General features: G+C 41.0%; 1 protein-coding gene across 2 annotated transcripts in view; it reads right to left on the bottom strand.

The window, feature by feature from the left end:
* Positions 1-3,202: 3,202 nt before the first annotated feature.
* The window catches only part of osbpl6 (oxysterol binding protein-like 6), a 32,906-nt gene continuing 10,368 nt past the window's right edge, over positions 3,203-25,740 (bottom strand). The window contains exons 2-22 of one of the 2 annotated variants that reach the window (XM_085373709.1): positions 23,322-23,444; positions 22,937-22,990; positions 21,865-21,978; positions 21,609-21,779; positions 19,715-19,856; positions 19,443-19,546; positions 18,915-19,007; positions 15,758-15,926; positions 14,980-15,110; positions 12,135-12,242; positions 11,606-11,737; positions 10,717-10,804; positions 9,093-9,346; positions 8,706-8,843; positions 7,183-7,246; positions 6,900-6,978; positions 6,237-6,381; positions 5,847-5,991; positions 5,617-5,743; positions 5,319-5,441; positions 3,203-3,314 (exon numbers count right to left, since the gene is read on the bottom strand). In XM_085373709.1, the coding sequence (XP_085229835.1) occupies positions 3,203-3,314; positions 5,319-5,441; positions 5,617-5,743; positions 5,847-5,991; positions 6,237-6,381; positions 6,900-6,978; positions 7,183-7,246; positions 8,706-8,843; positions 9,093-9,346; positions 10,717-10,804; positions 11,606-11,737; positions 12,135-12,242; positions 14,980-15,110; positions 15,758-15,926; positions 18,915-19,007; positions 19,443-19,546; positions 19,715-19,856; positions 21,609-21,779; positions 21,865-21,978; positions 22,937-22,990; positions 23,322-23,444 (2,616 nt within the window). Of the gene's footprint in view, positions 3,315-5,318; positions 5,442-5,616; positions 5,744-5,846; positions 5,992-6,236; positions 6,382-6,899; positions 6,979-7,182; positions 7,247-8,705; positions 8,844-9,092; positions 9,347-10,716; positions 10,805-11,605; positions 11,738-12,134; positions 12,243-14,979; positions 15,111-15,757; positions 15,927-18,914; positions 19,008-19,442; positions 19,547-19,714; positions 19,860-21,608; positions 21,780-21,864; positions 21,979-22,936; positions 22,991-23,321; positions 23,445-25,740 lie in introns of both variants that reach the window. The other variant, XM_085373708.1, reaches the window with a different exon arrangement.

Consider the following 25,740-nt stretch of genomic DNA (forward strand, 5'->3'; position numbering starts at 1 on the left):
CAAACCATTCTCTGTCGTTTGGGTAAATCCCAATAGATCAGCACTTTCTGAAGTTGCCAGACCAGCCTGTCATACATATTCAAAGTCACTTAAATCACCCTTCCTCGCCATTCTGTTGCTCTGGTTGAACCTCAGCAGGTCAACTTGATCATGTCTATATGTCTAAATGTACTAAGTCACTGCTGTGTGATTGGATGATTTGATATTTGTGTTGCTGTGCAGATTAACAGGAGCACCTAGCAAAGAAGTCCTTGTCATTGGGTTCTCTGTTGCTTGTGTGTTTGTGTTTTTTTCCCCAGCAACTTAAAACATAGGTACTAGCCTTAAAAAATAGTGGATATCACTACTGCGTCATATGTGTTTCTATGCTTACCAAGGTGTGCTGTGGGAGCTCCAATTTCTGTTATTAAAGAAAACCAGGGGTGTCAAACATAAGGCCCGGGAGCCAGAATCGGACCATTGGACAGCTTATGAAAATGAAACATAAATATCAGAGTACAAGAACACTTACCTTTTTAAAAAACACAAACCACAGAACTTCATCCCTTGAGTTTTGCAGTTTTATTAGAACAAGCACTATGTAGCAGCAGTGTACAGTGTTCATGGAAAGATATGTACTTTGTTAAAATTGCACTTTAGAAGGTACCCATCAGGAAATAGATTTGATCCAAACTGAGCTGACATAGTGCTTCATGATACATGTCAGTCGACAAAAAAAAAAGTGTCCAATTCAGAAACCATAAACCTTTTTTTATAAGGCATCTGCAACACTCATTGGCAAGCTCTAGACATGCAGGTAGAAAATGGATGAAGAAAGCTGGAGGATTTTCTCTCTTTTTTTTCTCCACTACATTCTGACTCTGTGATACCAAACACTACACAAAGCACTGGCCCTACCTCCACAGCTACTGATGTAGGAGGGAAAAGAAATCAGCTGCTGCAGTAGTGCCCCCACTTTTTTTTCCTCCCCCCCCTAAATGTGCTGCATTTATTGTGATCACCAAAAATGAATCAGTTACATGTTGGGGTAGCAGAGCAGTGCAGAACACTTTTAGACACTGCAAGCGTTATACAGTTAAAACTTTTCTACTCCTCTAATGTCAAAGAAATTTCCCTTAATGTATTCCGTCCTCGGCTAAATGCTCAGTGTACTTAATCATCTGTAGGCAGGCGGACTATGGAGAATGTGCGGCGTTTGACTTGTGAATGGCATACCTTCTTCTTGGCTCGGGTATTCTCATCTGTTGTGTGTTTGTGAGGCATTGATAAATGCATTAAGGCACAGCAAGTGAAACCGACGCTGCTGAGTTGTAGCATTAAGTTCGTGATCAGGGAAAAATAAAACTATATCCACGCGTATCTTGTTGTTTTTTATCTTTTAAACTACATGGATGCAAAGCAGTTCTAACTTTTTGGTTTGTTAATCTACGGTGTGATCAGTGCACACATGATGGATTTGCCTTAAACAGTTTTCGCTCTACATATTTATATTCACCTTTCCCCTCCTCGCCCTGCAGCTGTGAACAAAGAGATTCAGCTTTAAGAACTATTCGCGTGTGTTCGGGTTGATTTTAAAGGCGCCCCCTTTTATTTTTTTCTTTAGCTGTAAAACAAAAAAAGAGGAGACTAGGCAAGATTTTAAAGCTAAACTTCAACCTGGTGCTTTGAAGAAGCCCACAGCATAGCAGTAAATTCTCTGGGGAATCAGACACATTGAGACGTTTTAATGTTTTTACAGTATCCATCTGAAAATCTGGCTTCTTTCATTTTTACAGGACGACCTGTAGGTGTCTCTGGTGTTTCATAATGAACTACGACTGCATGCGGTTTGGTGATTGAGTCACGGCGAGATTAAATCATTCCTTAATCAATTAATGATAAGATAAATTATAGATGGTTTGAGTAATATATCAAGAAAAATACCAAATATCTGCTGGTAACAGATTTATAAATGAATACAGTTAGTACTTTTTTTGCTCTATATCTTTGTAAATGATTCTTTTTGGTTGTTAATCAGAATAAAGATGATTTTAAAAAAATCTCTTTGGGTTTTTTGTAAACTGTAACAAGACTCTGATGGAAAATTACTCATTTATTAATTCAAAATAATTACATCTTCAAGCTGCGGCTGTTTTATGGAAATATGTGACTCTGCTATTCACGTTTCGTTAATAAATGAAGTACTACAAAAATCCCAAGGATCTGAGAGAACGCTGCAACCTGTACAAATCTTTTCTTATACTCGTGACTCGGACGTGTAGGCGCCCATTATTTGAATGAAACTCTCACATTCGGGAACAGAGTGGAGAGAGTTATGTATGCATTTATGTAACTGTGTGATTCACACGAGTTGGTTTTGTGTAAGAATGGTTATTATTAGACACTGGGGCTGCTGAGGTGAAGATCGTCCTTCCGTTTGCACTGTGTCACGACAGATCAGTGTTGACAGTCCACAGGGCCGAAACGCCTCGCGTTTAAATCACACCTCACCTCCCAGCACATGTTCAGCTCAGTTACTCATTAAAACGGCGTTTGTAGAGCCCCGTACTTCCTCCACAGCGGTCGACATTAATTTCAAATGAGTTGTTTCCCGGGAGAGAGTGCTGCCATCCGACAGAGTCGACAGTATTAAAAGGCAAAAATAAATAAAATCTGCCAATTCACATAATTCTCTTTCACTAAATTCTGAGTCCGAGATATTTTTTATAAAAATACCTATTTTTTTTTCTACAATAACTGATGATATAGTAAATACGGCTTTGTACCAGTGAAAGCTGCTCTCTACACATGCAATGTTATCATAGGTAATCTGTAGGTAATCAAAATGTCTACTTCATAGACTAGTCTACCCAAACTGCTGTTGGAAATTAAATGGCTTCAACTTAAAGGCGCCTAATCGTGTGACTTGTACAGGTGTCTTTTTAAGGCAAGGACATACTGGGAAGTCAACAGAGCTGAGGAAACATCTACATAGGCGCGGTGAGACCCAGCTTCGACAAGCACAATGAAGGTGATCCTAGGGTATGTTTCCATGGATGGGTGACCCTCCACAGGGTCGCTGGGCGTCGGGCCTTCCCTCAGCTCAGCAGTCATTCGTATCCATGCACAAAGATGTTTCATCATCGTCGCGTTTCTCTTAACACCTTATTGTGCGTAGGTAACAGCCTCCTCGTCTGTGATGATGGAAACACAGATCCATGTGCTACCATAGAGTCACTGTAGATTCCATGTTAATGAAGCCGGGGTTTTTGCGGAGCTCCCAGTACATGTTGTTGGAGACCCATCTCTCCCTGTGATTGGCATCAACCACTTTCCTGGAAGGACAAAGACAAAAGTGGAAGTTGTAAACCTAAAGGCAATGGGGAGAAATACACTATTCCCTACATACACTCAGCAGACACTTTATTAGATACACCACCCTCTAATACTGGGTTGGATCCTCCTTTGAGTTCAGAAATGTCTGAAGTCTTCATAGCACAGATTCAACACGGTGCTGAAAACATTCCTCAAGATTTTGGTTCATATTGACACGACAGCATTGCACAGTTGCAACATCCATGTTGACAATCTCCACCTAACAATTTCCACCACATCCTAAAGGTGCTCTTCTGGATTGAGATGTGGTGACTGTGGCTATTTGAGCTCAGTGAACTCATTGTCAAGTTCAGAAAAACCAGTCAGAAGATGAGTACACTGTGGATATAAAGTTATACACATGCTAAGCAACAATATCAGGTAGTCTTTAAACAATACTGAGTTGGTATCAAAGGGTCAAACACACCATTACACCACCACCAGCCTGAAATGCTGATACAAGGGAAGATGGATCCATGTTTTTGTATTGTTCATGTTAAGAAGACCACAGAAGGTACCACAGCTGTCAGCTAAGAGCTCACCAAAAGTATACATCTGTACAATCAGAACACTGAAAATGTAATTTGTCTCGATTTCTGCTGTGACATTCAGATAGCAGGGTCAAAATCTGCCATAAACCACATGAAAGCATGGATCTATCCTGCCTTGCATCAGTAGTTCAGGCTGGTGGTGTAATATTGTGGGGGATATTTTCCCGATAAACTTTGGGTCCCCTTAGAACGAGCTGAACATCATGTAAAAACTACAACCTACCTGAGTATTGTTGCTTATCATGTCCATCCCTTTATGACCACAGTGTACCCATCTTTTGATGGTTGCTTGCAGCAGGATAACACACCATGTCACAAAGCTCAAATCATCTCAAACTGGTTTTCTGAACTCAACAGTGAGTTCACTGTAAATGGGCTCCACAGCCACCAGACCTCATTCCAACAAAGCACCTTTGGGATGCAGTGAAATTGGAACTATCATATCAATATGGACGAAAATCTCTGAGGAAGTGTATCCTTTCACCGGGAGATTTATAGACTAATTTGAATTGAAGTGTTGTCGTGTTCACATTTTTGTAGTTGTACAACCCATTTTATAACACAATGCCAGTTAAAATAAGAATGACAATACATAATAATAAACATACATAATTTTTTAAAACAATGCATTTTAACCCAGATTTTCATGTTCATCTATAAATCTCCCTACAGACACCAAATTGTGCTTCATTTGATTATTTGCAAAGAATGTGAATAATGTTAATGTTGAGTTTTCCATGCAAACGTTGAGCTGCTAAACATCCTAAAAATGGGAAAAATGCTGACACAGCCGCAGTCACATCCTCTCTTACAAATATTGATCAAATTATTGCAATAGAGGAGCAAATGAATGCGTCTGTACAACATTTGATTGTTCTATTGCACTTGGTTACAAAATGTTCTCACATGTAATCGCATGGCAACACAATGCCATGTGATTACAACACAACACAGACAAAGACTAGTACTTGTAGACTGCCCATAACTACGTGGTTATCTACACTCCGGTTCTTTCTCATCTTGTGTAACACGGCTTCTCTCCACTTCTGATGTCAGCAATTACTGCCTAATAAGGTGATGTGTCTGGCTTAATGTTTTGATCAGCTACCTCATGAGAATAAGACAAGGTCTTGCTAGTGAGCAAGAGCTCCCCAATCAAATCAGCTTCATAGCAGCTTCTTCTCTTTTTACCCGTATTCTTCCAAAATATGAGATCTTTTTCATTCTAATGTACTTAATCAGTCCAGATATTTTCCTCATTTCAACACTGAGATGTGTGTAGTAGGCTGTCTGAATGGAGCCAATCAAAGCCAATGAAAGACAAAACCGAACATGAAACGAAATAAAAAAACAAAGCGACGCATTCTACAAGGTGAATAATGCACATCTGGCTGCTGCTTTGTGCATCCTTACTTAAAGAAGCGTGGCTCGTGTTTGATGTTGTTCTCATCGTTCCACTTCCTCCTGACCCTCTGCATGTCCTCAATACGCTGCTTCTCTGATGACGCCATTTCCAAGTTACCTTCTTCCAGATACCTAAATGAAAGGATGAGAATTTGTAAACATGAGGAGAAAAACTACTACCAGCAGACTGACTTCAATGAAATTGCAGCCAGACCGGAAGAAATCAGTCACACTCTTTTTACTCAGTTGCTGCAAAAATATGCAGCGTTAGCAGCTCGTAGTGCCAGGTGCAGATGTGATGTTGTACCTTTGATCAGGTCTGAATCTGGCATCCGTCCGCGGCAAGGCATCTTTTAACTCAGGACAAAGCTCATTTAGTTCAATGGCAAACCTGGTGAAGCCGTAGTAAAGCTCATAGTCTGTGGGCATGGAGCCTGGGGAGGAAAGCCAACAAAGTCCCCTTTTAGCTTTAAAGCTTTGTACAGCTAGTCCTGAGTGAAGTCCCGCTGTGAGAGTGAAGCGAGAACTGATTCTTACCTGGCCTCCAGATGCATTTAGCAGAAGGTGGGACACCACAATAAACACCCTCGTGCCATTTTCCAAAAAGCCTGTGGATCACTTTTCCTTCCTGATCCATCACAAATCCTTGAACTTCATTCACATTTGAACTCCAGTAGTTTCCCTAAAAAACATAAACTTCACTGTTAGCTTTTTCAAGTTATATATAAAACTAAACCAGCCTAGAGCATTAGAGGGAAACCCCAAACGGTTCATTATAAACATCTGGAAAATTGTGAGGAGGAAGAACTCCCTTTTAACAGGAAGAGACTTCTCATTCAGGAAGAGGCAGCCATTGCCATACAACTGGTTGAGGAGAAGACAACAAAGAAGCAAGAAGCTACCCAAATCATCTCAATTATTTTTCACCTTGACAAAGGTAAGTTTGCAGAGGCAAGCACTGCTCTTTATGTTTCTGATGGTAATCTCCCCGTAGTGTTCAATCCACCGCCGTCCACTGAGGATGTTGTGTACACAGGTGGTAACTTTATTCCATTCGTATTGATCACCAAACCTAGAAAGCCACAATAAAAACAGCTTCAGGTACTGCAGGTGTAAAAAGGCTAGATTATTAAAGTAGGTGATACAGCTATGTTCATTTTCTGTGTAACCTCAGTGCTTTTCGACTTCTGTGAGGTTGTCACTTTAATCATACCCCAAAGAGGTTATTATTTGTGGGTTGATCCATACAGTAGATTCTTGTGATAAATCCAATCAAGCCAATCAAAACAAATCTGGCTTTAGAGCAAGGGGAGCTTAAATGATTAACTCTGAGGATGCTGGATTTTTCTGGGGCTCTTAGGTGTTTTTAACAGCTTTGACAGAACTAATAAAGTTTTTGTTGTTAATTTCTGTTGATTTAACACAAGCCTGCATTTCTCAGTCATCATTAAAATCTCGATATTTCCATGAAGGCAATTAAAAGCAGAAACCTGGCAATTAACATAATCCCAGTGACATGAAGCATTAAAACCAACCAAACTCTGCGCCTTCATGTTCAATTACCATGCACACCAGCTGGGTGAAGGTTACCTGGGTATCATGAGATTTACACTCCCGATTGGTAAAATTTCCATTGATTTTCCCCAGAACTTGTTTTTCCATCTCACATCTGGAAAGAAAAACAACAAAAATATCCCATTAAAATAATTTTTTTTTTTAACATTTTGTCTAAAATCATACCAAATAACATTTATGTTTACTCTGTACAATTTCCGCTGGTTATTAAAAAGGCTAATTGAGTCCTGCTGGCTGGTCTACACTAAGCCATATCTCCTGTGAGGAAAATCCCTAACTAATTAGACAGGTAACATACCTTGCCAGAAGGTGAAGTTCTTAGACTCACAGTGGCAGGCGGAGACGGGAGGGTGGTGGCTCACCTTCGAGAAAAGATCAAATATAGTAAAAGAGTCTGGCAGCTGTCGTTTAGATAGCACATCATATACAGCCACTACTCTTAATTACACATTTATTGTGACGATTTTAATTTTGTCTATAATATTCGTTTGACAGTTTTGGTTCACAGAAATTGTGATTTTTTTTTTCACTGTAAATTTATTCTGAATGCTGAACTTGCACTCTCCTGCTAGACACTGGAATTACTTATGCCTGGTGTCTGGGAATATTTTCCCCAGGGAAATCAAAAGACCAAGCATGAAACTCCCTGATCTTGCAGGAAGCCCAACAGCTTATATCTTTCTGTGTCAGGTTGGTGATGAACCCTTGTATTTACAGATTTAACTCTGAGACTTTGAGGAAAGATCTTCCAGTGTAATGTTTGAGAGCCCACACACACATGTGTTTGGACTGTGCGAAAGAGGCCAGACTATCTGGACAGAACCCATGCATGCACACGCAGAAATGCTACAGTGTTGTGTTAGTCCTGTGTTGGACGGGCAACCTGCTCAGTCTCACACCTCTGACAGCTGGGATAACCTCCCAGCTGTCCCAGTGTTGAAATACATTGAACTGAAGTGTAACCCACTGATTTTCCGTCGTTATTAAAGTAGTTCAGCCAACAACAGAATTATGATTTATGCTTAATTTCAGTTTGATTATTGTAATGGATTGTAATCGGTATCGATAAGAAGCCTTCTCATAAGAAGCAAGAAAACTGGTTATATTACACCAGTCTTAATGACTACACTGGATGCCCATTTCTTTTAGAACTGATATTAAGATTTTACTTATTACTGTTAAGGCCCTTCGTGTCCTGGCCCCAGAATATATACTGAAACTGTTGTTCCTGTATGCAAACCAGTGCACAGCCTCAGATTCTTGGGCAGAAACTGTTTACTGTTCCCATCGCACGCTTAAAGACAAAAGACGGTCGCCGTTCGGAGAGCAGCGCTTGCCTCATATTTGTCACAAGCCATTTTGATGTTATTTTGATGTTGCACTTGAGTCTTATTTTAATTCATATATATAAACATTCTTTAAAATAATTTCCTTCCATTTCTTTTACTCTGTGTTTCTTAGAAGCACTTTGCAACACTGCTTCAGTTTTCAGCTAATCTAACCTCTGGAGCAAACATGTGACAGCATTTATAGAAACTCAACCTGATTTCTTTTTTTTAATATCTCCTACTATGTTTCGTCTTCTTCCAGATAAGAGCACAGTGAAGCACTGGGCTTTCTTGCAAATTAGATAAAACCGAGTTCTTTGAGGCGAGGCACAGACCTTGCGGTTAAACCGAAGCACTCCAAGGAAAGCTCCACCGAGCTTTTTAGACCTCTCCAACATAATGAGACCTCCTCAGGAAAAAAATGAGCTACTCTATAAATTCCTTCTTATTGCTTAAAATTGACTCATTTTGAACTGTGTGAGCAGGTGCTTACCTGCTCAGAGAAAAAACAGAAGCCCTTGTCTTCCCGAATACATTCGTAAGTCTCTCCGAGTAGCGGGTTGAATGGCTTGCTACCTGCTCTGTAGTAAGTGGATGAGTAGCCTGAGACAGCAAAAGCAGCGACGAGAACCTGAACGAGAGTCATAAGAGCATAAACACAGAGTGGATTTACAGGCTCCTCATAACAGGCTTTGTCACGAATAAGCTAAACAACAGAATCTGTCATTCAAATGTTATCCAAAGGACAGGAGGCAGCACATCACAGGCATATATGTTAGCTTGTGGCTTGCAGTGTGACATCACACATTAATGAATTAATGAATCACCACACTGGAAACTGATTAACAGTTCATTTCATAAGCTCCGGCGACTTCTTTACCATGCGCTCAAAAGGATCCTCGGTCTCAGCAGCCTTATCCAGCAGCTCGCTGTACTCCAGCTCTTCACACATGCGCTGCAGGGTGTTGAGGGGCTCGTTGAGCTCCACAGGCATGGACACTTTGGACAGGTCTTTGCCGATGTTGTTTCGCAAGATGTTCCAGAGGTTGATGTTGCTGGTGTCAGGACAGGGTGCCGACAAGCAGCTGCGCCGCCCATTACGAAAGGCGCTGCCAGCAAAGTCTCCGTTGGCCACTGAAAAAAAGATAAATAATGAAAAAAAGGAATCATTATTACAACATCCATCTGGTGTAATTATCTGCAACAGGCTATGCTAGTCCTAGAAACGCCTAATTAAGTATAATTATAACAAAGAATTAAAAAAAAAAGCATTTTTTGGTCGTGTTGCAAGTCTTTGTGTAAAATGCAGCAGGATGGTTTTTTTTTTATATTCTAGGAAAAAACTTTTCTTATTTTTTCTTAGTTTGTTTAATATATGCCGACTTTGTAATTTAAGTAGTGAGGACATGGTATTAGTTCAGGTTTAGCTGCAACATCAAATACACTGAAACGACTCTTGTACTTCACCAGTAGTTGTGCTGTTACAGTGATAGACGGTCATATTACACAAAGTCTGAAACAATGATGTCAGTGAATGTACAAGTAATCCTTGTGAGCCAAAAGCTCAGGGTTAAGATTCTTATAAACATTTGGTTTCAAGCTGCTTTTTCCTCTTTTGGATCCGGGCAATGTCAAAGACGCGATCGTCTCAGGCACATAGATCTGGCTGCGAGAACACAAACGCACCCACCTGCCTGCTAAAAACCACAGATTTATGAGGAGCAGCCAATCAGAAGAAAGTTGACTAAAACGGTTTGATATAGATACTTGTGAACTTGACCCAGCGTAAGGTAAACAAGGTTTACTCTTCGCTGTGAATCATGCAAAGTAGTCGTGTCCAACATTAAAAATATGGGGTCATAAATTAGCACAATAGGTCATCTTTAATTTAGCTTTTAAGCAATATTTTTTCCCTGTAATGAATAAAGAAATCTCTGTATGTATGTTTGTTGATTTTAAAGAAGTTTAAAAGAATAGTGGTCACATCATTGGATTCCTTCCTAGATTTACATATATAGATGCTGATACAGTGTGTTCAGGTAGTGTCATAAGCTCTTACACTCAATTTGTAACCCTGCAGATGATGTCACGCTCCTCTGTGACCTAGATAACGTAGATTATAAATAAATCTCCACCGACTGTGACATCTACCTTTGCTAATCCTGAAGTGCTGGTGACAGTGGACGCTTTACTGGAAGATAACTACTCACCATGAGAAAATAACACCAATTCTAGCTCATTTCCAAAACTTTCAGACTAGCGGGAGCCTGAGTAGTTTTTTTCCCCCTTTCTGTTGCCCTTGGCAACATAGCAAAGTCAACTGCTTTTGCAGCACTGATAAATGAATTTGCAAAGTGTGTGTCTTTGCGTGGGAATGTGACGTTATTGTAGAAGCAGCACGGCTGACGGACTGAGTGGGATCTCCCCCTCCTTTATTAATTTCTCATGTCCTTTTGTTCTGGTACAAACAACGGTTGCTCGTGACGGCGCAGAATTGGACCTACTTTGTCTGGAGACGTTATCAGTCACGCTGGCGTTGTCCTCGGAAATGTTATCGCTCACATCACTGACATATGACTCATCGTCTGAACCCTGTGAGGGGAACAGGTACACAGGGGAGTGAGGCAGTGCAGTAGTACAACACGAACAGATCAGAACAGCCTCACACTCACACACACGCGTGCACTGCAGTTTGCCATTGCCTAACAAACTGCAGCAGCATGCCGGCTATCTGTCCCACTGCAGTAATCATGAGTCAAGACACTGCAGTATTCATACTTTATATATAGCAAACAAAATAAGGTCACATTTGAAAGGGCCATGTTGTAGCCACTTTGGGTGAAAGCTGCTTTTCCAGTTTATGTGACAAAAAAAAAGAGCGAAAAGGCTTGCCGTTAGAGCTACAGGCCAGGGGGGATGATGAATTTCCACGCTCAGTAATCCTTCAGCATGGCTCAATGCATGCCTGGGGAGCTACAATGCTTGATGGGTCTTCAGGGGCCATACGCAGTATATTTGGAGCAGAATGTTCACAGCCGTTAAAAAGGGAAGGAGGCAGAAATGGTTGATTTGAGTGATGGACCGAACATCCTCCTCCACTTGATGCTTTTTAACAAAGCATAAAGTGGAAGAGGATCATTTTGATTCTTAGGCATGACTCGGGGATTAGGCCTCGGGCAGATGCGAAGGAGCCCTCCTGTGTTTACGTTTCTTTTACACTCCATCTCTGCTCTTCGTGACTTTTGCATTAATTACTGACTAAATCTGTCTCCACACACACACAGGCATCACGCTGATGTTTTTCACTGACTTTACAGCAGCAGTATAGTTTAACCTTACTAAATCCACATCCATCACCACATCCACTCCGCTTCTTCATCCGCCCCGCTGTACCTCGTTCTCTGACGAGCTGGCTGACAGAAGCACTTCCTGGGCATCAAAAAACTCAGAGACAGATTCTGACATGGAGAGTCGGCTCTCATTAGAGGCCTGCTGAGTCAGAGGGATCCCCATCTGTTCCCCGGCCTGCAGGCAAACACAAGCAAATGCAGGAGGCGTTCACTATTTCTTGCTATGATGACAGGTTGAAGAACCAAAACTGACCTGAACGAAGACAAACAGAACCAGAAGACAACACAGTGCTCATATTGCAGCATGTGTCTCCTTGCCAAAAGGCAACCTCCCATCCGTTTCTAATTAGTCAGTTTTTCCATTAACCTTGATGTCAGGTCCTGCATAGAATAATGATTTCTGAAGCTCACCTGCCAGGCTGTACTGGAAAGGCCATCAGTCTATAGAATCAATAAGCCAACTGACAAATGCAGGAAGCAAATACATCGACTACCTGGCGAGCCTCCGAAGCTGTAGCTTTATCAATATCAGGGTAAGCAATGAGATTTGTCAGTGATAGACAGTGAGCTACCTCATCAGGTGTGGAGATGATGTTCACACTCACAACTTGCTCAGTCAGGACAGACTCAGAGTGGATGCGGTTGAGTCGAGTTCGAAGTTCTGCATTTTGCGACAGGGCCTGAAGAATAAAAAATGCTTTCTGACATTCAAATCTCACACGAAACTTTGAAGTAAAAAAAGATAAAAAGAATTGGCTCAGTCCTTCATAAAGAAAACAATTATTTGCATCCTGCTTTTTCTGTAAAAAAAAAAGAACAATTTGACTGATTATTTTCTTGTTTTGCCACAGATTTTAAAAAGTCACAAGATTTTAAAAAGTTTTCTTTAAAGTTAGAATATCTATAAAAAGCATTTACTGTGACCAAGAGCATATGCATGCTTCAAAGGGGCGAAAATATGTCAATGATAGGTTTTGACTGGGATTTGCATCCCAGTATCTCAGGTGAATGTTCTGTGCTTAACAACTTTGCAGCAATATTCAGCTCTACAATCACTTGACACTTTTTAGACACACTTTGCTAGTGCTAGATTTGAAACCAGTGGGCCTTTAGAAGTGCCTTAATTCTTCATAAAACCACGTACTAAAAGTATGCCTCAGAGATTGTAGTCCATATCAAGAGCTTGTACATCCATGATGAGAATCACCCGTTTTCACTACATCCCAAAGGTGCTATATTGGACTGACATCAGGTCACTGCGGAGGCCATTTGAGTGCACTCTGTTGTCCGATTTTGATGAGCCACCTGTGAAATGAAGCCTCGGTTTCCTGTTTTTAGCTGAGAGAAGTGGTCTCCTGCTGCTCCAGTCCATCTTCTTACAAGTTTGATGTATCTGTCTGACTCTTTACATGAACAAGGAATTTTCACCTAATGAACTCAATGGGTATTTTCTGTTTTTTGGACCATATTCTGTAAACCCTAAAGATGATTGTTTGGGGAAATCCCAGTAGATCATCAGTTTCTGAAAATTCCAACAACCATGCCATGTTCATAGTCACAAAATCATCTTTCTTCCCTATTCGAATGCTCAGTTTGAACTTCAGCAGGTAATCCCAATGATGTCTACTGCCATGGTGGTTGGTTAGATTTGTGTTAAGTTAAGCTGCACCAAAGTGGCCAGGTAGTGTGTTTTGTTTACTTTACCTGGTCATGACCAGTGTCCAGTGATGGTTCACTCACCACAGGTTTAATTCATTATTCACATACTCATACATGAAGGGCAGGCCAATATTAACTCCTGAGGTCCAAATGTTGTCAGTTTGTCTTGTTCTCTTACTTGTTCTCATGACTATATTTAGAGATTTTTACAACTGAAGAGGGCAGTTTATAGTTGTGATAAATCCACTGTGAAGCAGCAGAAGAGGAGAGGAGTCACAGCGACTAGCTGGTGGACAGAGTGAAGTATTTAGCTGATTAAGAGCCACACAATAGCCTCAAAGCCTTATGGGGACAAAAAGAGAGGAAGTATTAGACTCTCGTTCATCAGGTGGCCAAAAATGTAATTAAGTTAATGCAATGCTGTTCCTTTCTGCAGATGTTTGATCAAAACTTAAAAAAAAGAAATAGAAAATGTAGGTTTAGGTATAAACGTACCTACTGTATGCCAAAGGAAATATTAAATACATAAAACTAAGATGGCAATAACATTCACTTATATCCTGCGGGGATTACAGTAGCTGACATCAGCAGCTGTAACTATAGCAACCACAACTCCTGATTATCAACCTCCCACAGAGCTCTGCCACCAAACCTGACCTCCATCCTGCGACAAGCGTGTCACACAAGAATCCAATTAGGAACGAAACGGAGATAAAACAGCGAGTGAAACATTTCAGTGAAATGATGTCAACTGTTAGCAGAGGAACAGTCCAATTAAATCGCGGTGGTAGAGAGACAGCCCTGAGGAGAAGAGTTAATGAACTGCACTGCACATTTCTCCCGCTCACCAATTAATGTGGGAAAAGATGATTGGACGTTCACGGCTCACTTGCCTGGGCTCTCATCTCCACACATCATTTTTCTTTTTAACTGTGATGTTGATACAGCGTCACAGTTTGCATTTGTAGCACGAAAACAGATTGGCAAAGACTAAATAGAAGGAGAAGAGAGACATCACCACCAAAGATTACATCGGCAACATGTCCTCCAGCCTCCTCTGGTGATACGCTGTAGATAGACTGGTGGCAAATACTGAGGCTTTCATTAAAACATGCAGGTGCTCTAAATGGTCTCCAGCCAGTTTCAGCTGCCAGATTTATGACTTCCTGACTTCTCACAGTGGCGCTAATCGAGTAAAGCTAAGTCGCCGTAGAGAAAAACTCTGTCAAGATGGCCGAAAGCAGGTGAGACCAAACTAGAGGGAGCTTTAATAACACATTATTAAAACTACATAATGATGATAGTACTTATAGACACTGTCACTGCAGTGCAGCAAACACTAGATTAATCCTGCATTTTGCCTTTTAGCTGTATTTTTTCATATCTGGTTACACAGACATTGTGCAACATATTAATAATAACAGAACTGTTCTTCCATAACAGCATCACGATCATATTGTTAGATTAACATCAGCATCTGGCTTAAAGAAAATCTTGCCACAGGAGCCATTTTATTATTGTCTCTAGACTTTTGGTGAGAAAGCTGTAACACTGAATTTGTAACTGAGATGTTTTTTCAAAAAGATGACTGGCTCATATTTTACTCAGCTGTTGTAAAGCAGATCACTGACTTCTGCGTGTTACAGAATTCTCTCATTGATTTCTATTCAGCGTCCTTTCTGTGCCATATCTCCTCCTTGCATGTCTCTGGGATCGTATCATGGGTTACTCTGATTCCCACTGAAGGGAGCTCATTACCTGTGACAGAGACTTCCTGAGAGAGTTGATCTGGGCCGACTGGTCTGGCTGCTCCTGATCAGACAGAATCTGTTTGATCTTTTCCTTCTCTATGGCCACAGTGTTGAAGGCCGACTTCAGCAGCGAGTGGACTGCAGAGAGACAGGATCAAAGAAAAGCAGTAACTTAGAAACCCGCGCACCGGTTCAAAGGCATCGCTAGCTCCTCTGTCGCTATTCGCCAATGCTCTCTCTATGTAAGAATCAGTCACACAGTGGTACCAAGAATGAGACATAACATGCACCATGTGCTGGTTTACTGGTTTCTAAGCCACTTCATGGACTAGAACCAGATCATTTCACTAAAGTGCTGCCCCCTTACTTCGCCCTTCATATCTTTCAGATCTGCTGAGCTATCGCTGCTGTCCATCCCACACACTGACTTTAAAACCATGATTGTGCATTTTTCGGTTGCTGGCCCTAAACTGTGGAACAGTTTGTCATTAACAATTAGATTTCCCTTCTCCTGCAAGGAATTTAAAACCAGTATAAAGACCGGTCTCTTTTCCTTAGCCCTTCACTTGCTATAAACCACATTTATTGTCTTTATTTGCTTGTGCAGTACTGTTCTCTCTGTCTGTCTCTCTCTTCATATACAGTGGCTTCCAAAAGTATTCGGCCCCCTTGAACTGTTCCACATTTTGTCACATTACAGCCACAAACACGAAGATCATTTAATGATGATCAGCAGCTACAGTATGAGAATAAAGTCCACCTTGTCCTACATGCTGCGTTCGTACCTTTCTGGGCAATAATGCAGAACTCCTCTTGAAGTTTAATGTAGTCGCTGGCACACTCTACACTGTCTGTCAAGCGGGAGACAGGGGGCTGAAAGTCCACCAGCTCGGCACACAGGTTAGGGTTGGATGAGTGGAGGCGGACAGGGGACATACTGGCAGACAGAGGAACCTGGAGAGAGAGACAATCACAGAGGCTGACTGTCAGTCACCCGTGTGGCACAACAGTGCTCTTCTTTTTGTGTCTTGCAGCCAAAACAATCTCTAAGAACCACAGAACTAAATCTGACAAGACCAAACATTATTCTGATAAATTTCCAGTTCACTCTTTATCTGAAGGGCCTTTAAGCACTGGACCTCTGACAAGAGCTTTAACCAGGCATTAGCAGCTAAAAATGGCTAAACAGCATAAGAGCATGTAGCTAATTAGCATATCACCAGATAATAAAAGTTAATGAAGTTATTGCTCTGTTAACACCGACGCAGTTAGTGTGTTACTTTCCTGGTTTATCTGTATTCTGTTCATGCACAGAGTTTGTGTCACATCCACGCCTCTGTTAGCATGTGGACGTTTGTGTTGAGAATTTGGTCCCCGGTTTGACACGAGATGCCAACATGCCACAATGAGGATTCTTTTTAAAATTACTTTCCTAAAAACGACACTGAAGGAAATGCTTCCATAGTCTTCTCTCAGAGTAACAATCTTTTATTCATGAAATCTATAGGTGTCTAAGAGCCCAGGTTTCCCTGGGAACAACATCTTACCAGGATAGGCCATGCTGGAGAATGTAATGCTCTAGATAACAGATCAACAGGTATGAAATCACCTCCCACAGACCAGTGAAATCTCTGGAAAATGGGCCAGCATTCCTGGAAGTGCTTTCTGACCACTGCATATCTTTATCTTTACCGGAAGATGTCACTTTGCTGCTTACAGCAATTTCGTTTTTCTATAAGCATTAATATAGCCTATGATCCTAAAAGAGAACACCGATTGTATTTTCTGACCTTATCTCAAATTTACACACAGAGTTAGGCCTACATTTGAATTCAGTTTATGCATTTTCTCAATTAAGACTGTCTCACATACACTTTGCCTCACATAAATATACATTTCATGGAATAACAATTGTAATCCATCAGATTCTCCCCCGTCTTAATGACACAGCACTGATAGTGTTGTTAATTTACACTGTCAGCGCTTTCCTTCTTGGCTTCAAACAGGCTAAACTTTATTAATATAATAGATCTTTTCCACTCTTACTCACCAAAGCACTTATACCACACACATACCACGGGTTTGCCTGCACAGGCTGTGGTACTTTCACTCTGTATTATGTCATTAATGTCTTTGTATTTTTTCAGCATCACAGTTTTATCTTCCTTTGTAAAAATCAGCAGTATCACTGTTCATGTTTGTGGCCATGTGAAAATGCTCGCAGCTAGATTCATAAACCTTAAGATGATTTATCGAGTTCATAACCATCTTCATAGCCTGATTGCAGATGTTAGCGTGAGTGAAAATATTCTGGGTCCGTTGAAATTGCTTTAGCGTGGAGCCATGGTGAAACAAAAAATGCATTCAATGAGCAGTAATGACATTTTACTACTAATGGGATTAATAAAAGTTTATGACTGGTTTAACAAAGTGCATAAAGTTGCATGGACACACATTCAGTTTTGCACAAACTGATATATCGTGCAAAATTAAGATATATTAGCAAAATCAGGCCGAGCCGCACGACAATAACAAGTGGAGCTGCAGACTAGGGCTGGGTATCGTCACTGATTTCTAGAATCGATTCAATTCCGATTCACAAGGTCCCGAATCGATTCGATCCACGATTCGATTTAATTCGATTTAATTCGATTCGATTCGATTTAAATCTGGGAAATTTTGACAGTCAGAAATATTATAATTCAGATCAGTACATTTACATATTTTTGTATCAATAAAAAGGAAGCTGACACACGCAAGACCTTATCACAGGTGTGAGCGTCACAGCAGATGCCTTTGTGTCAAAGTAGCTGAAGATAAAACACAGAAAAACATGAAGGTGATTTTCCTGGCCTGGGATTTTATAAAATATTCAGCAGTACATCAAAAACGAAAGAAAACCATTAATCAACATATGAACATTACCTCTGAAGTTACAGCGGTTTTATTACAGACACAGCGTTTTGCATTTTGAATAATTTTAAAAAGTTTAAATTTGTTCAGTATTGAACAGCAGAAATGAGGTTTTCTTTTCGGAAGAATGTAAAAGGGAAAAAAACAGCGGCTGACAGCGCTGTAAACAACAGTAGACTTGTGCGTAACAAGCAAGCGAATAATGAAGAAAGGGAAACTGTTCTTGAAGTACAGAGAGAGAGAGAGAGAGAGCTGTGCATCGCGGTGGAAGCAAAACAGTAAAAGTCAGAGTGAATACATGACGATGTTTATGTGAAGCGTTTGGATCTTCTTTTGCTGCTGGTTCGGTCAATATTGTTTGGAGAGAGATCAAACTAACAGCTTTAGAATCGGCTCATAAAGGGCGTGAACACAAAGCGTGGACCCGCCGACAGATCAGAATCAGCGAGCTGTCGGCTTTCAGCCCCGACCGTGAGAAAGGCGACATCTAACTGATTCTGATCCGCAGGTCGCGCTGTGTGTTTAAGTCTATGTGCAGAATCCGTGTACCTGCTCTCATTTACTGTCTTAACAGTTTGGTGGTTCTTGAAATTTTGTGAGATGTCACCAGAGATTCTGGCATTTCGGGCAAAATAAATTTATATTAAAAAAATCGATTCAGGATTTTAATGAATCGATTTTACGTTATCCAAGCCAGAATCGATTTTAATCGATGAATCGATTATAAGAACCCACCCCTACTGCAGACTAAAGAACAAAAAAGAGAAAAACGAGCAACAATAGAAGAGGCCGAAACAAAATTGTTGGCTTCTGTGTCGTAAGCTTGTCCACACTTCCAATTTGCTCGACAACAATTTGATTACACATGCACGTATCAAAGCCAGACCTCTCAGTTACCCCACAATTTACACTTATTATGTTATAAGTAAAAACTTGAATAATGCTTTGCTTAGAGACTTAGAGATTTTCTCACAGTGACATATGCATCTGTGTGTGTGTGTGTTTGTGTAGACGTCTGAAGACAGGTACCTGAAGCTGGAATTTTGCATCTTTGCCGACACTTTTTGTTCTCCATCTTCTGTTCAAGCGCTTTTCTTTCTTTGATAACTCAACGCAATTGGTCTTTTGGGCACACGTGGGTCAGAGCATGAAAAATGTGGTTAATAAGACAAACACATCACAAAAAACAAACCAAAAAACCAGAAAGTTACCACAGACATAGATCAGTGAAATGACACTGATGGGTTACATGCAAAAAAAAAAGGGAATGTATGGTATTAAAAATGCATTTCAGCCAAAAATCACAAAACAAAAAGCTCCACGATATAAAACAAACACAATAAATTAACAGATACTGATCAGTCAGAAAAGCAGCAGGTGTCCTGTGAGTATCGCTGGATCTCGTCTGTCTAGACGGGCAGGTACTGAAGGTGACTGCAGAGGTCGCACCGTCGTCACTGCCTCAGCTAGCCTGAGTTTACAATGCAGGATTGCACTAAATTGTTTCCCCTTGCTCTCTGCTGTATGTGTGTGTATTTATGTGTGTGTTTGTTTTACCTGCATATCTGTGAAGTTGGGCGCTGACTGTGTCCTTTGTAGAATCTCCAGACTCTGCAATAACCGGCTCAGCTCGGTCAGGTTGGACTGGCAGCGTGCGAGCTCTGAAAATAAAATTTACACGCGCGGTCACGATCTCATTCAGCCTTATGTGTCACGAAATGGTCACCAAATCATCTCTCCCGGATTTATTGCCGTGCCAAAGGCTTGATTTAATCCACTCCTCTTGTGAAATCAGATTTGTTAGAAGCGTAGGGAAAGTGTGCACTTACCCTCTGCACACTTGTCCATTTCCTCTGACTCCTGCAGCCATGCCACCACCTTACTCTGTCCGTTACTGTAGGATGCAGGCAGGCTGCTGGTGCTGCTGTTACTGGGGGCTGCTGGCTGCCATGGCAAGCTGCTTGGTTTGGTCTGCTGTGGTGACACAATAACAGAGCCTAAAATATCATTTCGGAAACTACTGTAGTGGTCAATCAGGCACCGATGATACCTATAGATATACAAGAAGCACTTATGTCATTAAAGAAAGGATACTGTGGATTAGGGTTCCAGCTAATGTATGAAATGTTCTTCTGATCAATGTAATCTTGTCTGCAACAGACAAAAGAGGAAGAAATGAGAACCAATATAATTACATCAATCAGATTTTTTTTTTCCTTTGGTGCATCACTGAAATCAAATCAAATCGGAAGATTGTTACAATATATACAATGATTTTTGACAGTGAAGGCAAGAAAGTCTGTCTTGCTTGTACATAGTTGAAAGTTTTGGTCTAGATTTGCAATTTCAGTGACGCTGGGTTAGGGTTACGCAACCTGTGTGTGACAGCTGCGGTGAATCTGTTCAGCAGCCAAAAGTAAAGGACTGCACGCTGTCAGCAGCTCACAGCTAATATGAATGCTCACATGGAAAAAAATATGCTGTTATGAACAGAAACTGCACGCTTCTTATTTGTACAGCACCTTGCCTATCTTCCTTCCGAGTCTTTGAAGCAGTAGTTAATTTTGACTCTAGGACCAGAGTCTCTCATTTAAGCTGTTCTTCTGGGAGAGCTCATCAGGCCGCAGCCAGATGCTCGAAATCCAAATCCTACTGATCACCTCTAACGGCCTCCGTGTGGCATGGAGCATCACTCCCAGGAGAAGCTGCAGCGAATGAATCTTCGCATTTACGCACACTTCAAGCACACCTGCAGGGACCGAGGCTAACGCCTAACTGGAAACAGCCGAGAAAAGCAAGCCTTCTTGTCTTAATGGGCAAGATTTAGTTACCTGTCTCATCAACTTTACTACATTAGGCAGATATTATTTAGCTATTATTCAGGGGAAACGTCTGGGTGAGGCGAAGCAAGTTTTCAGGTCCAACTTCGTACAACAATGGCATCCATAAATAAAACTGCTGACTTGTCAGGTGTGGTTGACGACAACAGTCATGTGTGAGCATTATGTCTGTCATTACTGTGAATGTTCCGCGAACTTTACTTCCTCTCTCTCACAGATGATGTTTTTGGTGCGTTATCCCAGTTTCCAATAAAGACAAAACTAGGAGATCTCTCACTAACCGTTATGCTCTTCTTGAATAAGTAATTGCAGACTCTGAGAGGGAGAACAAAATGTCTTTTTTTCTGAGGTAGAAAAATGTTCTGATTTCTTTGTGTAGAGCATCAGTCAGGCATTTCTTATTTATTTGCTTTCAATACTACTTTCATATTATATGTGAGAACTAGAAAATAAACTAGAAGAGAGACCAGGAGCCTTGTTCAGAGTTAAGGATCACCTGAAGTTCATTCATTCACTTTACATCCTGTTTGCTGTGTAAAAACCACAATATACTGCTTTACAGGGGCTTGTGCGATGGATCCTTTCTTGAAAACTGTTAACTGCACTGGCTACCTCTCAGACAGTCCCAGACAAGAATTAGTCAAAGAAATTGAGCTTTTAAGAGGATTTAAGAGCTTTAAGCTATTTTGCCTTTAGCATTATTGGTGTTTGACCAAACAAGAAAGCACTAAGCAAGACTAAAAATGTCTGCTTATGTCAAGCATCACAACGTAAATGAGTCTACATACACAGATAATTCAAAAGTTATTTTAATCAGAAATTCTGGCCAATTTTAGACCAAAGAAAGAGCACAAATAGTGCCATAAGGAAGAAGAGAGCTCACCTTGACTTCATTTACCACAGCTGGCGTGGGCTGGGGGGAATCCATGGCCGCCGAAGGAGGAAATGTTCTCATGGTGGCATCCCGGGGAGACCGCACAATCTCGTTCTGCCGATAAAGCCGGTGATGACGCAACTTTGACACCCAGGCATCAAATATGTCTTGAGATTTGACCTAAAGACGAGGGGAAGAATAAGCCTCGACCTCTGTCACCACCTGACTGCTTGTATCAGTGATGGATTATTATCATCAGTGTTACCTTCAAGTGATAGATATGCTCTTCAGTGTCCAGGTCGATGCGACGGGCCCTCTTCTTGATAGACATAACTGAGAGGCCGACGTCGATGCTGCCATGAAGTTTCCCTTTTTGGATCTAAAGACAATGACAGAGTTATGTATGTATATATATCTCCACATATTTGTAATTCATACTATTTTTTTACTGTAAAAATATCACAATGTAACAATAATCAATTAACAATACCAGCCAGAGAAGACTGATTTGATTCTTGTTTGGCTGAGTGACTTGAAGAAAAGTCTTCGACTGCAGGAAGCTTTGAATATATTTAACATTTTATTTTCAGATTAGCAGGTTACCAGTGCTCTTCTTACAGTGGACCTACTATACTCATTTCCAGCTCCATGTCATATGGCCTTGGTGCTGCTGCTCAGATCATCTACTCATCTACTTTCTGAGACAAACCAATCAATTTCTTCTAATTGGGCTCCTCAAGCAAACAGAAGGTTTGAACAGCAGGTGGGCGGGGCTTCTGTGCTCAAAGCCAGCTATAATGTTGGTTTTAAATAAAACTGTCTGAATCATTTGACTGAGCATTTGGCTCACAGAGATTATCTGCACATTTAGTGCAATGACTTCATTATTTGTAACTTTGGCCATGTTTAAAATGAGCATTGATCACTGTTTAGCTAACAGAGATCTATACACACTACCCTTTTAGTTGCTTTAATCAAGAAAAGTGGGAAACTAGCAAAGACACTGACCCTTTGTTGAGAATGTAATGATCATTTAAGAAGTCAGCGAATGGGTCTGTACTGTCTAGTTAGCAGTATTTAAACACTTTTAACTAGAAGGGCTCATGTACCACTGATGCCAATAACTCCAGAATGTGCAGGACTCACTGGTTTCCTTCCAGTGATGGAAAGTTTGCCAAAGAAGTTTTTGCTTTTCTGCAGAGTGACCCAGCTTGCTGAAACACAGTGAACATTGTGACCCATGTCGCTGATGTTTCTGCTGATTCATTGCCAAGCAAAACTGATGTCAGCCCAGTCTGCCCCGCTTCTGCCCGTAGGTTACAGTCAGGGTTACTTACATCAATGGGGGACTTGGAGTACTTCAGGATACCATTGTCCAGAACAAAAAAACGCTGTAGAGGAAACAAGCACAAAAATAAATGACAGGAGGGGCATAAACTGAATACAAATCCTGCTGGATCTGTTAACGTTGCAGATTCTATGCAAATGCAAAGTCTATTTTTTATCCTTGTTTAATCAACTCTCTAATAGTTCATGCAAATATTTTGTGGATTCATTCTGAAGGAAGAGAAGATAAAGGAGGGTTTATGAAAAAGGGAATTTTTTTCAAATAATGACACTTTATTGAACAGGAAACCTGTTAACAACCAGATAGAGGCTGTATGTGAAAATGTTTGTCCCACATCAATAGCTTTTGTGTCTCACTTTACCCATGAATCTTACCTTGTGCCAGCCTTTCAAGGGCCATTTCCGCTTCTTCAACATAAACCCCTCGTGTTTATCAGGCCTCTGGACGTTGCTCTGACCAATTTTCAGCCCCTCGATTATCTCCCAGCTGTCTGCCTCCTAGAAAAGAAATGAAAATATGCAGCTGTGTCAGAATTAATCCACTTATTCCTCCAGAATAAGAAGGAAAATCCGGACGCGCTCTCTGTATAATACAAAGATAAGATGCAGCTGTCGTGTGATTGTTTTCATGGTGAAAGCAGCAGGAATATATGCAACATTTCTCTATTCCCCCCCCCGTGCCACACATTTAAAGAAAAACTGCCCCATTGAAATTCCTCCTGCTCTCTCAGCATTTCCACTCCATTAGCCTTCTCCTGACTGTGCTCTTCCTGCTCCTAGTGGGTCAGTAAATCAAAGTGACGCCTCTGGAGTAGAGGGACAGCAGGGTCAGGCAGGGACAGGTAAGACATCCTCCTGTCATACAGGTTTTAAAGGCAGAAAAATGCACAACAGAGTGACAAACATGTCTACTACCTCACATAACCCATTTTGGAAGTTATTTTGTTTAGAAACCTTTGATATTCTTATAAGTTATTTAAACGGGCATTCCCCTACTTTATCCTATAATTGTTTTTGTTTCCACTTAGCAGAGCTGCCAAACCACAATCAGTTCATCTTGGTAGTGTTTTATTGTGCTCTTTAACCCCCAAGTAGTAATCTGTCAGTCAAACTTTGGGGTGAAATACACAGTTTAACCCTCTTAACATCCATCAGGCCACCAGTGAGCAGTCTGGGCTTGTTGTTGGAGTCAGATTTTGCTCAGCATCGTTCTCTTTTTAATCAAATGGAAAAGCTTTTAAGAGTAAAACTGGAATGCTACACTGTATGAGAGTTCACTCGAAGGGTAATATCTTCAGGTATAGTCTCTCTCTTTCTACTAAAGCAAATGTTAATTCTAACCCAACCTTAGTCAGGTTGCCGGTGACCTGTTTAATGATACGAAATGAACAGAGCATGTGTTTATTTAACAATAAAGCATATCGCTAAATAAATGATACAACATAGCCACTGAAAATGATTTTGGCAATGTGTGTGGGGAATGATTTGATAATGAGCCGTGTGATGGTTAACGCCTGGTTAAAGGGTGTTTTTCCGGTAATGCTCTAATGTTTAAAGTTTGTGTCTTTGTCCTTTCTTCCTCCCCTCACCCCCAACCGGTCAAGGCGGCTGGCCGGCCCTCCCTGAAATGGGTTCTGTCAGAAGTTTCTTCCTGTTAAAAGGGAGATTTTCCTTCCTAATGTTGCCAAAGCGCTTACCTTACAATTTAAGGTGCCTTAAAGGAAACTGTTGGTGGAATCTGCCACTATATGAATAAAATTGAATAAAAAAATGTAATTGAAATTGACTATTAGATAAAGATGAAAGTGAAATGACAACATATTGGTGCTCATTTTCAGTTTATGGTCCTGTTAGACCTTGATTATGGCCTAAAAATCAAACAACTCTAAAAGTTGGAGCATGTTTGATACTTAGGTTGAGAAGCCTTCTGCCTTAAGTAAACATGGCATTGGCTGAATGAAGGTAATGTATGTGAGGTTGCTTGCTAAGGTTGCCAGGCAACCATCTGACATCCATCTAAATAAATAAATAATAATGTGGAACACATTCATTGTAACGATCAGTGAAGTAGGTCAGAGTTTTCATTTCATACTTAAATCAGTAGCAGCAGAGCCTTTAAGGCAAACCCCACTTTAAAATTCACAAGCATCTCTGGCAACTTAACTAATAGCCGGTGGCTTCACGCTGCATGATGTGATGCTGCAACCTTGGAGACAGCTCTGTGGGTGTGCATGACAACACCTGACCTTGGTTTGCGGGACATTTAACACAAGGAGGCAACAGCTTGTTTAATCTAATGACCAGGTGAACAGATCTGTCTGGTAATGAGGTCATGTTGCTCCACTGAGGGCAGCTGCTCGCCCGAGTGGCCCTGTGAAATTGGGGTAGAGGAAAAGCTCAACTTTGTTAGCAAAATGTACCTCGCTGCGCAAAGGAGTCATATCTTAAGAGGTAGCACTGTACCTATTACACTACGAGAAAATAGATCATCTGAGCTGCGTGATGATGGTAAAAATGCTACACACAAACTTACTAGGTTTTATCTGAGGCAGCTTCAAATCAGTAGCATGCAAAATAAAGCCTGCGCCCTGTCCGGGCTGTACCCCGCCTCTTGTCCTATGACAGCTGGGATAGGCTCCAGCCCCCCCCACCCCCGCGACCCTGATAAGGATAAGCAGGATAGATGGACAGATAGATGGATAGAGCTGCAAATGCTGCAATACATCTGTTTTCTTTACAAAGAACCCAAACTATCAGGGATATAAATAAATAAATTCCTAACAACCATATGTTA

The sequence above is a fragment of the Diplotaxodon limnothrissa genome, linkage group LG16, assembly GCF_057381915.1.
Source record: "Diplotaxodon limnothrissa isolate DT_005_m linkage group LG16, D_limnothrissa_male_GT1.1, whole genome shotgun sequence".
NCBI classification, from domain to species: domain Eukaryota; kingdom Metazoa; phylum Chordata; class Actinopteri; order Cichliformes; family Cichlidae; genus Diplotaxodon; species Diplotaxodon limnothrissa.